This window comes from Pinus tabuliformis, chromosome 5_1 (genome assembly GCF_031772625.1).
Source record: "Pinus tabuliformis cultivar Carrire ecotype Pingquan chromosome 5_1, CPIR1, whole genome shotgun sequence".
NCBI classification, from domain to species: Eukaryota; Viridiplantae; Streptophyta; class Pinopsida; order Pinales; family Pinaceae; genus Pinus; species Pinus tabuliformis.
Window position 1 is genome coordinate 166423276 of NC_142305.1, and position 16551 is coordinate 166439826.

The 16551-nt window shown below is 36.4% G+C and overlaps 1 protein-coding gene across 3 annotated transcripts in view; it reads left to right on the forward strand.

The window, feature by feature from the left end:
• The window catches only part of LOC149163950 (uncharacterized), a 419565-nt gene that overhangs the window by 93163 nt on the left and 309851 nt on the right, over positions 1–16551 (forward strand). For all 3 annotated transcript variants that reach the window (XM_089431916.1, XM_089431914.1, XM_089431915.1), the window contains exon 3: positions 2726–2763. In XM_089431916.1, coding sequence (XP_089288042.1) covers positions 2726–2763 — 38 coding nt within the window. The remainder of the gene's footprint in view (positions 1–2725; positions 2764–16551) is intronic.

Consider the following 16551-nt stretch of genomic DNA (forward strand, 5'->3'; position numbering starts at 1 on the left):
TTTCCATCCTGCGGGAAATCTTAAAAATTTTAAAAAATGACCCCTAGACCTATTCAAATTTCGCGAAATTTAATGAGTGATCTAGCATGATAATATACAATGACTGTAGACACTAGGACTCACCCAAGGCCTTGCTATCAAGTTGCAATCTGGCTTTGGGGTTATATCTGGAAGAAAAAAACTCAATTAATTATTAAGTGCTAAAAAGTACCAATAATTAACCATGTAAAAAAATTTCACTAGATTGAACTCACTTGATTGCAATGTCTCCAGCTACCTAGGCCTGTTACATGAATCTATTTCATCATGCTAGCATCACTTTACAACATCCCTGTAGGGCTTGCAGAATCTGAGTACAATAGAGAAGAAGATGAGAAGAAGAAGAAAAAGCTTAAAAGCTCTGATGATATCTGAATTCTGAAGGTACATGAATGTCTTGACATGTCCTTGGGCATGGAGTCTTTAAGTCTTCAAGTATACTTCAATGGTCAACAGGTGGCGTTGATCGTTTAACTCCTTTGTCATGGCCTTAGCAAAAATGCACCCTTCACTGAAACCAAAATCATTGATCATGCACGGTAAGCGTTCTCTATGATATTTTAAGGCTTGGATTAGGCAGTTTGATCAAAATTGGGTAGTGTTGATTGATGTCCCTAGGGAATTGAGGTAGAGACAAAGGCTCTACAAGAGGATAAGAATGAAGGGTGATACTAGTGATGAGGATCCCGATATAAGTGATGGTGTAACATTGTTGCTCAAGGAGTGGTGGAACATGCATGGTGGTGCTACCCCATAGCTACAATATTTGGCAATATGGGTGCTTTCACAATTGGTGAACACTTCTTCTGTAGAGCGGTTTTTAGAAACTAGCTCAATTTATTGTTTTGGACCTTTTGATCTTCATATTTTGGTGTGTAGATGGCCTATTTTGGAAACATAACTATTTGGTCAATTGCTAGATAACCTATTTCATTCCATATGATAATAGTCTGCTTTCTACTATATAACCTAAAAATTTGTATGTTTGTAAGCAGTGTCATAGGGTTCGTCGAACCTAAACGTTGAGGTCCGAAATTCAACGAATTTCAAAAAAAATCTTAAAGTTCGTTTAGGTTCGAGAAGGTTCGACTTTATCTCAGTTCCTGCATATGCGATTTCGTACACCAATATGCGATCTATTGATCCAGATACGTGACTTATCATGTGGAAACGCGACTATCAGATTTTGGGAGTTACACGAATTATCAAAATGCAATAGGCGACTTATCTCATGAATATGCGATTATCTCAGACAGTTACGTGATAGTTACGTGAGTTATCAGAGATGTGGCAATTTACTTGAACTATCTCCTCCAATTAAGAGATTATCTCTGAAAGTTGGGCGATTATGTATGCGATGCTAATTATTTCAGCAGGATTTATGTGATATGTCAATTATCTGTCGATTACTTGAGTGATCCTTGCATCGTGCATGGGATATGCGAATTATCTGTGGGATATGTTTATTATTAACATGATCTCAATCAAATATGTGAATTAGCTCCATCGAATATATGAATTATAAACATCATCTCAGTTATCTCTGCAATATACCGATATTGCGATATACAGTTCAAATATAAAATATTACCATATCGTAATTATAAAATTACCGATATTGCTATATACAGTGCAAATATAAAATATTACCATATCATAATTATATACTGCAATATACAGTTCAAATATTACCATATTGTAATTATAAAATTACTACGTGCAAAGATAAGTTAACATAATTTAAAAATTATATATTTTTACAAGAATTATTTTTAATATATTTTAAATTATATTACATTAACAAAATTAGGGTATTGTTATTTTAAATATTATAAATTAATATAACTTCTATTTATGGAAAATTATAAATTTATTGATATAGTATATGATAAAAATGATAAATATATATTAATTATAAATGAATATAAAAGATTCATGTAATTTTAATTATTATATATATATTTTTAAAATTATATACATGAACGAACCTAATGGTGAACCTCATACGAACCTCATCGAAAAATTCGAACTCGAATCGAACTTAATTGTAATCGAATTTGAATTCGAACCCGAACGATGTGACATTGTTTGTGAGTGATAGAATCTAATTTCTAGATGTTTGATGCTTGAATAATTAAATCATTAATATGCTATGGTTTCCATTTCCGAGGTTTTTGGAAAATGACGCTTCTGATGCTTCACTTCTAAAAAACACACCAGCTTAGTCCCCGCTTCATGTGACTTTGATTTAGATAGAAGAGGAGCCGAACTCGAATCGAACTTATTGTAATCGAATTCGAATTCGAACCCAAACCATGTGACATTGTTTGTAAGTGATAAAATCTAATTTCTAGATGTTTGATGCTTGAATAATTAAATCATTAATATGCTATGGTTTCCATTTCTGAGGTTTTTGGAAAATGGCGCTTCTGATGCTTCACTTCTAAAAAACGCACCAGCTTAGTTCCCGCTTCATGTGACTTTGATTTAGATAGAAGAGGGGAGGGATTGTGTTGTCTGGACTTACATGGTGTTTGTAATTGAGCTGCATTCACACTTTGTGCAGGGAAAAAGATCATGAAGTACATGTTTTTATATACTGGGATTTAGATAGGATATGGGAAGGGGTTGTGTTGTTTTGACTTTCATGGTGTTTGTAATTTATCTGCATTTTCTCATTGTGCAGGGAACAGGATCGTGATGCTTCCCTTTCTGTGCAATCAGGTATATGTTCTTGTTCTTAATGAGCTTGAAATTTCATGCTATTTATATTTGTGGTAATAAAATTCTAAGTAATTTATCTTTGTGTAGAATATGATACTTTTTTTCCCAGAATAATGACTGTTGTGTCCACTTTGAATGTGTAACAACGTGATTTGACAATTTTATCCTTGTCATTTGCATTGGAAAAATATATATTCCTTCAAAGAAAAATAAAGGATGTCACAAAATGTATGAAAAGCTTTATTATTTGCACATTATTTCAAACAACTTTACATACCTCATAAAATAATATGTGATTATTGCAAAAGAGTACAATGATTGCATACTTCTCAAGGTGTCCTGCATAGATGGTAACAAATTTGCTAGGTAAGTAATACCTATTGTGTGGTAGCTTATCTTGCTGTTCTATTGTAGTAACATCAAAGATAATAACGTACGAGTGGCCATTGATTTCATCTCAAGAATGAACAAAAACTGTGTGTTCAAATCCTGTTTGTAGGTCTGTTTGCCACAGGACATTCTGTCTGTTTGCCACAGGACATTCTGTATGCTTCCTGTTCATAAGTAGAAAGGGTAGTTTAGCATGAGATTGCCTCATGATATCTCCTTGTGTTCAATCATCTTACATGTAACCATTTACGTCTTAGGCTTTGTTAATGTAAAAAATAAAAAATGTGAACATGTTTACACTTGATAATGTGGAAACAGAAGCCAATCAAAAAATTTGATGGATGGAGAGGTTACACACAACGATTGATAATTCATTTATTCATGAGCAGGAAGCTCGATTATATCTGGTATTACAGGTTAGAGAGGCCATCTCCAACATTAATGGATCAAGAAGCAAAACTACCTTGAACTCGAAGCAAATTAACAATTAAATTTCATTTTCTAAGCACAAAAGGGCATTATCCAACGTTTCCTCCCCGTAATGACTATTTTGGAAGATGCCCGGTGCTTCTCTCTGAATTTATAGAACTTTTCATTTGTCAGTGCCTTGATGATGATATCTGCTACTTGTTCATCCTCTGCAATGGCTCAGCTCCGATTATCCTCTCTGAACTAGCTCTTTTAAAAAGAAGCGTTGGTGGTTCTTGGTCATCTGGTTGGTACTTTGATTATTACAAAGTTACTAGTAGGTCCATCTTGCTTCCATTGTAACTCCCCAAGTATTCTTCAACCATATTGCTTCCAATGTTGCTGCCAGTACTGCCTAATACATTGCCTCATGTTTCTACTTTATTTCTTGTTCTTTATATAGGAGACCTCATATTAGTCCTGCTTTTTATTGACATCATTGTACTCAGTAGTCCCATTGACCTACTTTTTGGTCATTTGTTGGACATGAATATAATTATCTTATCTTATAGATAATGACACTGTAGAAGATTTCTTTGTGCACCAACTATTGCTTATCCCATAGTGAGTGCATATCCTGAAGTTGATTTCCTGTTATCATTATCACCTGCCCAATTTGTATGTGTGTAGCGAAATATAATCTAAACATGTCTGAAGACCTATATTTTAAACCATAGTCAATGGTACCACGTGCATATTTGAGGATCCTATTGGTTTTTGCCCATCGAGTCATCTTAGGATCTGTCATGAATCTAGATATTAGACCTGCTGCATAGGCAATACCCAGGCAAGCCGTCATTTAGTAGTTCAACCTTCCAGTCAATTATCTATACCGAGTATGGTCAACTGCTTTGGAATTGTCATGTCTGGATAAAGTCAACCTGATCTTAACAAGAGTTGTAGCTGGTTGACAACCTCACAAGTTATCTTTGGTATACCAGATTGAGTTATGAAAGTGTTGGCACCGATTTGCCATAACCCCAATACCCAAGAAGTATTGCAATTCACCTAAGTCTGTCATTTCAAACTTGTTGCTCCTCTCTTTTTTAAACTCATGGAACATCCTTTGACTGTCTGCAGTATATATCAGATCATCAACATAAAGTGCAACAATGAGTATATCTAGATCCACTTGGTACCAATCACTTCTTTTTAGGTGACAACTCAACCATCTTCCAAGTGTTGTTTTTCGTCAGGGAATTGTTTTGCTCCTCTATTTACCGCAAAATTTGCTTTGCTTTGAGGCCTAGTTGTTCTTCTATTAATGTTTGTGTGAAGCATCTGGGTGACCTTCCCTATTTTTTTTACCATTTCGGCACCTTCCGCCAACCATTTAGGTTTTGCCAGTGCTATAAATATCATTATTGGAATTTATTGATGGGGGATGTGAATTTGGGATACCAGAAAGATTGGGGAAGTATTGGAAAATTTGGTGAACCAAAACAATACAAAATATATTCATTTAGAAAAAAAAAAGTAAAACTTGTTGACCACTACGTGTCAACTATCCTTAGCAGTACACCCCCTTTTCTTCGCAAAAAGGATAGCGCTTGATTGACGTGTCCGTGCCATTCGACAGTCATCATCGACCTGATCATGTTATGTTGTAAACCCAATCTGCATGTGTGAATTGTAAATAATCTTAGCAGAGTTGAGTCATGTATGTAAATTGCCTAGGTGGACCTAATTTTCTAGTGATAATCTGAGTTCTGGAAGGTTTTTGTCTCACTGATCCATGATCGGCAGAGTTTTCCTTTAGCCTAACCTCAAAGCCGGAATGAATTTTGTCATTAGAATCTTAGAGGAATCCTAGTGTGTTGATCTGCTAGATTATATTTAGTCGCAGAATTGGGTGGTCTATGTTAAATGGGTTTTCCCATTTGAGATGTAAAATTGTAAAAGTCATGATGTAAAGTGTCTTGAGGGTTAGAAAATGTTTTAATCCCCTCATAAGTCCTAAGTCCTAGGTCCTAGGTGATTTTTCCAAAGGCTAAGTTCGAGGATCCAAAAATAAAAATTAAAAAATAAAAAAAAATTAATTAATTAAAAAATAGATAAAAATAATAATAAAATTTAAAAATTTAAAAAATAATTAAAAAATAAAAAATAAAATAAAATAAAATTTAAAAAAAATAAAAAAATAATAATAAGTCAAATTTTTGAGTAAATAAATGCAGAATTTTAATTTTTTAATATATTAAAATGCATTTAAAAATTCGACGGATGAGATTAAAAGAAATCTTGATCCTCATCGACGGTCAAGATTAGTTTGACATGGATCACTCGAACTAGTTGTTGGGAATTTTTCCTTTAAATAGGGTGCTAGGGGTCATTTGAGATCAACAGATTTTGATCTGAGAGTCTGGTGCTAAAGAAAGCTTTCTTGTAGTCATTTTTCGTGCAATAAAGAAAGACTTTGGGGTTAAAAATCTTGCTGGTGTTACTCTTCTGGAAATGCTGTAAGTTCTTTTATTCTTTCTGCATAATTTTGTTTTCAGCTATTGATTTTAGCTTGATGAAGATTGATTCAGGCACAGGTATCTTGTCTGATCTCTAGGGTTTGAATGATAGTTTAGATTCTGAAATATAATGGCAGGTATCTCCATTTGATCCGGATTTCACTATCATTTTTTCCCTCTATGTTAATGGTTGATTGTAAGCTGTGCAGGAAATCTTTTTTTTTAGATTACCGGGCATTAGAGGAAGTTCTCGGCTAAACCAGCGAACTCCTGGGTTGTGTTTTCTGAAAGAGCCCAGCCAGTTCTTGATCCCGGCTTATCATTTGAAATTTTTTTTTATGAATACATGAAGGGTTTTTCTGAAGCATCTCACATTAAATTAAAATTCTGAAAATATTTATGTGGCATAACGAAAAATCTGGCTATTTTAGAGCTTGCAGTTTGTGAATATTGTAATTATTTAGCTAGGGTTTTCAGTTTCGTTTCTTGCACATATTATTTCTGGGTTTTCTGGTTTTTGCCATTGCAGGCTGCAGACACAGGCTTTGAGAAATTTTCAGGGTTTCATCAGGCAATCTCAAGTAGTCTGCAGTCCAGGGTTCCATTTTTCCAAAGATAGTCTTCAGCGGATTTTCATTTTTTTTGAGGGAATTTGATGGTTTATCAAAGCTGTTTTGCTGCTCGGGGTTTATTTTTATTTGCAGGAAAAAAATTTCGATTTTTTTTTTAGAGCAGGTTGCTGCTTCACTCCACGGCTTCCATTCATAGTTACGTTTCCTTTTACTGCTGTTTGAACTAGCATCCTCACCTTACCAGCTCCGCGTGCCATCCCTCACCTTTCACTCTTGCCCACCTGCATGCTGCCAGATCTGGGTTTCACATTCACGCAGCTCCTAAACCTGCGTCTAACCCGCAACCATTATTCCTCCACGCTATCTCTTCATTCGTTGTACATATCAAGCTATCTTCTACTGCTTGCATATCTCCTTGCATCATCAATTCCACGTCGTCCAACCTGCATGCTAACAGCAGCAAGCAAACAAAGAAAATCGATTTTCAAAGACTGATTGCAGCTCTAAACTGCTGCATGCACCTGCAACTGCATCCAACGGCTCCTATCCTCACTGCGTCCATCATCGCTGCTCATCTGTGTGACTTTCTTCTGTCCAAACTCTCCATCAAATTTCGCTGCCATACCCAACAAACTTCTTCCTTGATCGATTTTTTTTTTCTCAGCAGTCAAAGCCGTCATCCTCTCTTTTGCGTCCATCCTCAGTCAGCTCCCTCACGCTGACCTGTTCATCTATTTGCAGCTCCCGTAGCCTCTCCAAACCCTCTCTGCTGCTGACCTGCACAGGCACACCCATGGATTATTCGTTTAAACCATGTCATTTTACTGATGATCTCCATGATATTCCGGAAGTGGCCATTTCTAAATTACCTTTGTTCTCAAGTGGTGATTCAGTCGCTGTTAAAAGACATCTAGGCTTGTTTACTCGTATAATTATCATATATTGTAGACCTCCTCAGTATAATCATGAAGACGTCAAAATTCGTCTTTTTGTATTTTCTTTAGAGGGTGATGCTTTGAATTGGTTTAACAATTGTACTAAGGATTCTTTCACTTCTTTACAAGACATTGTCAATGCTTTTAAAGATAGATATGGTAATCCAGATAGCTCGCCTCGTGTCCCTAAAATTGTGCAACAGAATGAAAGTAATCTTATAAAAGGTCCAGCTGTCGATGAAATATTTCAAGACAATTCTTCATATCAGAATGTGCCGTCCACCTGTACCATTGCAGATCAAATCCATGATAGTGGAAAAGCAGGGACAAATGACAATGAAAAGGAAGATCAAAGGCAAATTATACAAGAACTAATGCTGTTGGTAAAAAATATGGAGATCAATCAAACTAATTATGCCAATGATGTGAGAACTTTATGCACCGACCTGGAAAAACGTAATGGGGAGATGGAGATCATGCAAAATCTGCATACTAAGGAAATTGAGGCCATGAAGATTAATCATGATACAAAAATTAGTTTGATGCAAAGCAATATGTCAGGCTTAGAGGAAAATATGACGACCATGAAAGCTAATCATGATAGGGAAATTAATTCTATGCAAAACAAGTTATTAACTATGGATGAAGAAATGACTATCATGACATTCGATCATAATAATCAGTTGGCTACCATGCAAGCAAATCATAAGGAAGAAATAAACTCTATGCAGTATTGCTTGATTAACATAAAGGAAAAGAACGATAAAGTAATAAAAGATATGGAAGAAGACCATGCCAGGCAAATCAGTGCTATAAAGGTTGAACACTATAGTCAGATAGATGCCATTAAAATGCAGGTTTAGAAGTTTCAACAATGGTCAGAGGATGAGAGAAACCAGGGAACATCAATAGATCAGGAGCCTCCTTATCTGTTACAGCAAGCTCCATCATATTATGAGGTCCTTTGTTCCATTGAAAAGTGGATAATTAAAGATGACCTGGATAAAAGGGAAATTAATAATCAGGTTGATGCTCACACGGTTAATCCACTAGTCATTGAAGATCAAGTTATAACTCATGACACCTGTGAGATTGGTCCATCATCTTTGACAGGGCAGATGCAGGATGAAGAAAGACATGTCACGCATATCTTACATACTTCATCTGATAGCTTTGAAACAGAAAGATCCACGTCATCAGTGATACAGCCTGCCACGAAGAGAAAGCGCAAAAGAAAGAGAACGAGAAAAAGATTTGATGCATCAGACGGCCGTGGGTAGCTTGACTTTCAGATAGGAAGAAGTCCTACCATATGCAGAATTGGACATGGCACATCCGACAAGCAACCGACAGATTTGCCTGAAAGCAGGCAAATGCTCAGTATACACTACATTGAACACATCTGATGCCATGGGGCATCCTCTGTATTTCTAACCCTACTCCTTGTTTTTTCAGCGTTTTCATTTCTGTTTTAGGATTAGATTTACTTTTCTAGATAGTCCATAAATGAAGAGCTTATATCTTTCCTGTGCTTAATGTTATATGATGATTTTTGGATGGACGCTACTTATTTTTGGTTGTGTGTTGCATGGATGCAGATTCTGGATTCTCACATTCCTACAGTGCAGCAACGTGTCCCCAAGTAGAGCCAGATGTTGACCACTACGTGTCAACTACCCTTAGCAGTACACGCCCTTTTCTTCGCAAAAGGGATACTGATTGATTGACGTGTCCATGCCATTCGAAAATCATCATTGACCTGATCATGTTATGTTGTAAACCCAATCTGCATGTGTGAATTGTAAATAATCTTAGCAGAGTTGAGTCATGTATGTAAACTGCCTAGGTGGACCTAGCTTTCTAGTGATAATCTGCATTCCGGAAGGTTTTTTGTCTCACCGATCCATGATCGGCAGAGTTTTCCTTCAGCCTAACCCCAAAGCCGGAATGAATTTTGTCATTAGAATCTTAGAGGAATCCTAGTGTGTTGATCTGCTAGATTATATTTGGTCGCAGAACTGGGTGGTCTATGAGGGTCTATGTCAAATGGGTTTTCCCCTTTGAGATGTAAAATTGTAAAAGTCATGATGTAAAGTGTCTTGAGGGTTAGAAAATGTTTTAATCCCCTCATAAGTCCTAAGTCCTAGGTCCTAGGTGATTTTTCCAAAGGCTAAGTTCGAGGATCCAAAAATAAAAATTAAAAAATTAAAAAAAATTAATAAATTAAAAAATAGATAAAAATAATAATAAAATTTAAAAATTTAAAAAAAAATTAAAAAAAAAAAAAAAAAATAAAAAAAAAATAAAAAAATAATAATAAGTTTAATTTTTGAGTAAATAAATGCAGAATTTTAATTTTTTAATATATTAAAATGCATTTAAAAATTCGACGGATGAGATTAAAAGAAATCTTGATCCTCATCGACGGTCAAGATTAGTTTGACATGGATCACTCGAACTAGCTGTTGGGAATTTTTCCTTTAAATAGGGTGCTAGGGGTCATTTGAGATCAGATTTTGATCTGAGAGTCTGGTGCTAAAGAAAGCTCTCTTGTAGTCATTTTTTGTGCAATAAAGAAAGACTTTGGGGTTAAAAATCTTGCTGGTGTTACTCTTCTGGAAATGCTGTAAGATCTTTTATTCTTTCTGCATAATTTTATTTTCAGCTATTGATTTTAGCTTGATGAAGATTGATTCAGGCACAGGTATCTTGTCTGATCTCTAGGGTTTGAATGATAGTTTAGATTCTGAAATATAATGGCAGGTATCTCCATTTGATCTGGATTTCACTATCATTTTTTCCCTCTATGTTAATGGTTGATTGTAAGCTGTGTAGGAAATCTTTTTTTTTTAGATTACCGAGCGTTAGGGGAAGTTCTCGGTTGAACCAACCAACTCCTGGGTTGTGTTTTCTGAAAGAGTCCAGCGAGTTCTTGATCCTAGGCTTATCATTTGGAATTTTTTTTTATGAATACATGAAGGGTTTTTCTGAAGCATCTCACATTAAATTGAAATTTTGAAAATATTTGTGGCATAACGAAAAATCTGGCTATTTTAGAGCTTGCAGTTTGTGAATATTGTAATTATTTAGTTAGGGTTTTCAGTTTCGTTTCTTGCACATATTATTTCTGGGTTTTCTGGTTTTTGCCATTGCAGGCTGCAGGCACAGGCTTTGAGAATTTTTCAGGGTTTCATCAGGCAATCTCAAGCAGTCTGCAGTCCGGGGTTCCATTTTTCCAAAGATAGTCTTCAACGGATTTTCAAATTTTTTGAGGGAATTTGATGGTTTATCAATGTTGTTTTGCTGCTCGGGGTTTATTTTTATTTGCAGGAAAAAAATTTCAATTTTTTTTTTAGAGCAGGTTGCTGCTTCACTCCACGGCTTCCATTCATAGTTATGTTTCCTTTTATTGCTGTTCGAACTAGCATCCTCACCTTACCAGCTCCGCGTGCCATCCCTCACCTTTCACTTTTGCCCACCTGCGTGCTGCCAGATCTGGGTTTCACATTCACGCAGCTCCCAAAACCTGCGTCTAACCCGCAGCCATTATTCCTCCATGCTATCTCTTCATTCGCTGTACATATCAAGCTATCTTCTGCTGCTTGCATATCTCCTCGCATCTTCAATTCCACGTCGTCCAACCTGCATACTAACAGCAGCAAGCAAACAAAGAAAATCGATTTTCAAAGACTGGATTGCAGCTCTAAACTGCTGCATGCACCTGCAACTGCATCCAACGGCTCCTATCCTCACTGCGTACATCATCGCTGCCCATCTGCGTGACTTTCTTCTGTCCAAACTCTCCATCAAATTTTGCTGCCATACTTGCAAATGTCCAGCAAACTTCTTCCTTGATCGATTTTTTTTTTGTTTTCTCAACAGTCAAAGCTGTCATCCTCTCTTTTGCGTCCATCCTCAGTCAGCTCCCTCACGCTGACCTGTGCATCTATTTGCAGCTCCCGCAGCCTCTCCAAACCCTCTCTGCCGCTAACCTGCACAGGCACACCCGTAACGTGCAACATAAAAGGTAAATCGGTTTAGTTTTTTCATATATGCAGGGATAGCGTTGGTAAGATGTATGCGTATGGTAAGACATTGTTAGTTTGGGTTTAAATTTTATTTTGTGTTTGGATATAGTTTAGAACTTTATTAGTTTTATTATTTTAGAATGTCACTTTCATTTAATTAGGGGTTTAATCTTTTAGTTTGTTTAATTTAGTTTTAATTTTTGTTTAAAGTTAGAGCCATAAAAAATATATAAAATAAAAATTGATTTTGTTTCATTTTGTTTCACAATAGTGTAGTCCATTTTTTTTAAATTTTGATTTTAATAATATAGAAAAAATAAAAAAATAATAATCGATTTTCATTTTTTTTAGCCCATAGTTTAGGACTTTGTGTTTTTTTTTAGAGTTATATATTTTTCTTTGTTCATTTTTTTGTTTCATTTATAAAAAAATATAAAAAAAATCTAAAAAAAAATCTAAAAAAAAATCAAAAGGTTCCTTTTAAAACTTCAGATTAAATATTAGATCAAATTTAGTTTTATTTGATTTTAGTTTTGTTGCATTTTTTTTTAGAAATTAAAAAAAAAAATATAAAATATTTTGGAAATATTTTGCCAGATTCAGTCTTGGCTCAAGGCTTCTTCATTTTTGCGATATATCTTTCCTGCTGAGGCTAAAATTTTGTTCACTTCTTTATGCGGTTAAACATGCCTAAATGTTCAGTTGAAGATTAGCTACATGAATGTGATCTTTGGTTAGCATTTAAAATTACGTGGTTATTTAAAGCACTTAATTTTTCGAATTTTAATTGCTAGAATATTGTTGACCATTGAGTATTTATCGATTATCTCGCATTTGGCAAAAGGTTAACTTTTGTTTGAGTTATTTGATTGTTAATGAGCTCGTATTTCTGCAAGCATTTGATAAATAATCATTCAGTCATTAACTCTATAAGGCACTGGAACATTAACTCCTAAAATCAATCAAGTACTGGTATTGCCTTGCTGTGTCTCCCAACCCAACTGGTCCCCAGTTGGTCATCCATTATCCCATAGGGTCTACCCCCCTTAGCCGCGGGAGATAGGCTTAAACGGAGAGATTGGGGATCCGGGTGACAGCCCCCGGTCTGAGCGTTGTCGTGACAATCTGTGCGACAACAAAACCAATAACATCAAATTATCACATTGTCACATAATATGAAATTAACACTGATATATAGGATATCAAATGGTACATCACACATTAACTGTTGATAGCTGTCCAATCAAGCCTCAAAACTGAATAGGAAATAAAAATTACATTAAAAATATAGTACATATATTTCATGTGACATCTACTATAAATATGTACTATCAAATTCCTTTTGCCTTTTTGACAGGGAAGGTAATGGGTTGTGTTACCTCCTAGGGTCTCACTTGGTGTAAAGATCCCCTAAGTGGTGAAACTCTGAAGGCAACTTAGACAAACTACCCACTATCACCTTGGTAGTCTTGTCTTTCTCTTTTTAGACTAGAGGAGTTGTAACCTAGGGGGAAATCTCTATGAGTAACTAAGCTCAAATGTTGTGGAATTGAGAGGCAAAGTAACCTAGTTATCATTTGATCTAGGGTTTATAATTAGCAAATTTTAAATTTCAGATTTAAACCAGATTTAATAAACCAGCGATATATTGAGGGCTAAAAAGAGCAAATGAACTAAATTTTAACACTAGAAATCTGATATTTGCATTTTGAATTACCACATTGGTTTAAGATGTGTATTTAAGGCTCAAACGATTTGGATTTGCGCTCTGTTTGAAGGAATTTCTTGATCTAATTTTCGAATTGCTAAAACGGAAAACAAAATTAAAAAAAATTGTAGTTTTTGGGGGTTGGTTCCTTGACTTGTTTGGGCTATGGGGTCACACGTGCAGCTTCAATGGGCAATTATTCAAGAGATCTAGGTGCTGGATGGGCTGTAAAATACAAGCCTATGATAGCCCTGGACTTGGCAAACAAAATATGACAAGTTGAGGAAGTGGAGGGACTCTATGGTGAGATCCACATGCAAATTGATCTAGAAGGAGTCTTATCTAAACATCAAAACTATGCATTCACTCACCAGGACCTCTATTGCACGAGTTTAATCTCTTTAAAATAACTTGTCAAAGAGGTTTAGGGTTACTTTTTCCAATGTAGCAATGACGCTTTTGTATGACTCCCAAATTGACTTTGACAATCCAAATTTTCAATACAGGCCACCAATATCCATCAAGATTATCAATCACACATCTAGCAAAGTTGTAAAACTATTCCGCAATAGTTTAGACAAGAAAAAAGCAACTTTATTCCAAAAGCTTGATAGCACTTTCAACAACTATTACATATGGAGGAGCTTCTTATTTAAAGAGTTCTAGCTCAAAAATTCCATGAATTAAATATCAATAGATCCATAACTAACCCTAGATCTATGGTAAAAAAAAACTAATATCATTCAACTAACTTGAGAGGACAAGTCAACAATGATGTTTTGTGGTGGACTAACGCCACACATACAATCTCAATAGAAAAGATGGCGCAAGAAGGTGGATGCCCTCCACAAACTAGTACAATAGATGTGGTCAAACCATGACAAATACCATCCTTAAAGAGGTCAACCTGAAAGATGTAATAATATGCCTCTAGATAGCTTTAATCAACTCGATATGTGTGAATCCATGTCATGAAAAAGGGTTGCCCTCTCAAAGTTCTTCTATCTCTCATCAAGGATGCCAAGTGAGTGAAATAAGGAGGCACATGTGAATATATCTCGGTCAAAGGTCAACATAAGATCAATTTGACCTCTCCATATGATGAGAAAGATGGTATGTGGGGCTCAAAAGATGTGAACAACCTCCCTCTCAATGCCCAATGCAACTATGACAATGTCATAGGCATGTCACAACACCCAAGGCGAGGGCACCACCTCAGAATGGCAAGTCATGCCTCCAAATGTGTCATTAGGTGCTGGAACATTATATGACATTCTTAAATTACTCAATGAGTTGTGTAATTTTTATCTCTAACTATGTTTAACCATGGTCTAGACATGATTAACACTTTTACATGTGTAAACCCCTAAGGCAAGAAATGATGAATGTGGTGTTAGGGAAAAGGTGCTTTCATGAGTTGATCCTTATAGCCACATAGGATGAGTCTATAGGTATCACCTTGAGCTATCAATATCTATGGGTTATGATTTCATCCCAGATGTGTGCCTTTAGAGGGGGTTACCATTCCTTGAGCCTCTTTTTCTTGCAATCTCTTTTTCATCTTTCTTCTTTTATTTGCTTAGTCCCTTCTTACTTTTTTATTTGCCTTTTTTGCAAGGAATTTGCGGAATTGGGTTTTATAGCAAGGTGGTATTGTTCATGTATATAATGCAACTTTAGTTTCTTCAACCTCAAGCATTGTTAACTCTTTTATAACTTTTTTTAGTCTTTTTTATCCTTGGGACTTTTCTTTCTTCATTTTATACCTTATTACATTGTTACCCCTCTTGTCAACACAGGTACAAACATTTTTTCAGTGCAACATTCACCACCATTTAAAACCCAAGGTCACAAGTCAAAAGCCATGTAAAAACCATGTGAGGCCTTGTATTAGGTATCCTAGACCTATGTTTTGTCAGTGTGAGTCTGTGTTTAGACCAAGCCCTTGTTCAGAAATCTATAGAGGCAGCAGTTAAGATGATTTCTCTTTACTTTGGTAATTGCTTGTGAAGTTATGTTACCTTCTTATTACTTTATTATGCTTTTTACATCAAACAATTACCAAAGCCATGAACTATGAAGATCACAAATAGACAATGAACACAAGATATAGGCTCCATGCCAGGGAGAAACTCCTCCAAGGGGAAAACCCATGCAATTCTTCTCTTCTTATAGAATAAAATCAAATAAGGAATCCAAGACCCAAACAACAAGACCAAGACCTTCAGCAAGACCTAATTCAACCCTCCTCCCAAGCTCTTCTAGCAAGACAAAGTCAACTGCTATGAATATAATTTATATAAAAATAATATAAATATAAATATATAAATAAAATCAACAAATGTTTTTTAGCGATGATGTGAGGTGGTCATGGGTTTTGATGCCGTGACCTCCAGCAGTTAACAACTATGGCCGCACCTGCACCAGACCCCTAACCAGTTGATACCTGCTCCGTTTTTTCTTGACCGCCACAAACTGTTTACGGTTTCCCTCTCCCACTCTGGTTTACAGATCTCCTCGGTGATTAAACTACGGTTTACTGTCATTTTGCTGTCCTCATCTGGCAGCTGTCATAACTTCCCCCGACAATCATGGATGACCTGGGAGAATTCCTGGACCCTTTGGAGGATGTGCCCTCATGGTCCCCCACTAAGACCACTGCTGCCGGTCTCTTCCCTTTCATGTCCGAACTGACTGATGAGGTTGAAGCCCTTCCTCCGATTACTCGACCTCTCATCTCGCCGGTCATCGTTCCAGAAGAAACGGCCTCTCCCCCTGTTCTCATCTCACAGTTCATCTTACCATTTTCTTAGGCTAACATTACACCGTCGCTCAAACTGGTTAACCAAACCCTAGCCCCTGAAAACGTTCCGACCTCTCCTTCGGTGGTGACCGATCACATTTCCCTCGACACCCCTCAGGGTTCGAAGACGGTGGTTTCGGGGCATACTGCAACGCGGACCTCCTCAGCTCCCTCTCAGGGACATTTCACAAGCATTGGACCCATCTCTGGAATTTTCGCTACCATCCCGCAGGAGGCGTCAGAAAACCCTAGGGTTTCACTGGGACCTTCGTTCCCTTGTTCATCTCAGGAGGCGACGGACGCTGGGGTTCCAGGACAACCGAGAAAGAAACGGGGTCCAAATATTCGTACCTGTACTGCGCTCCTCAATATAGCTGAAGACATCAAATTACTAGACGCCATGGATATTGCTGCGAAGGTCTTGG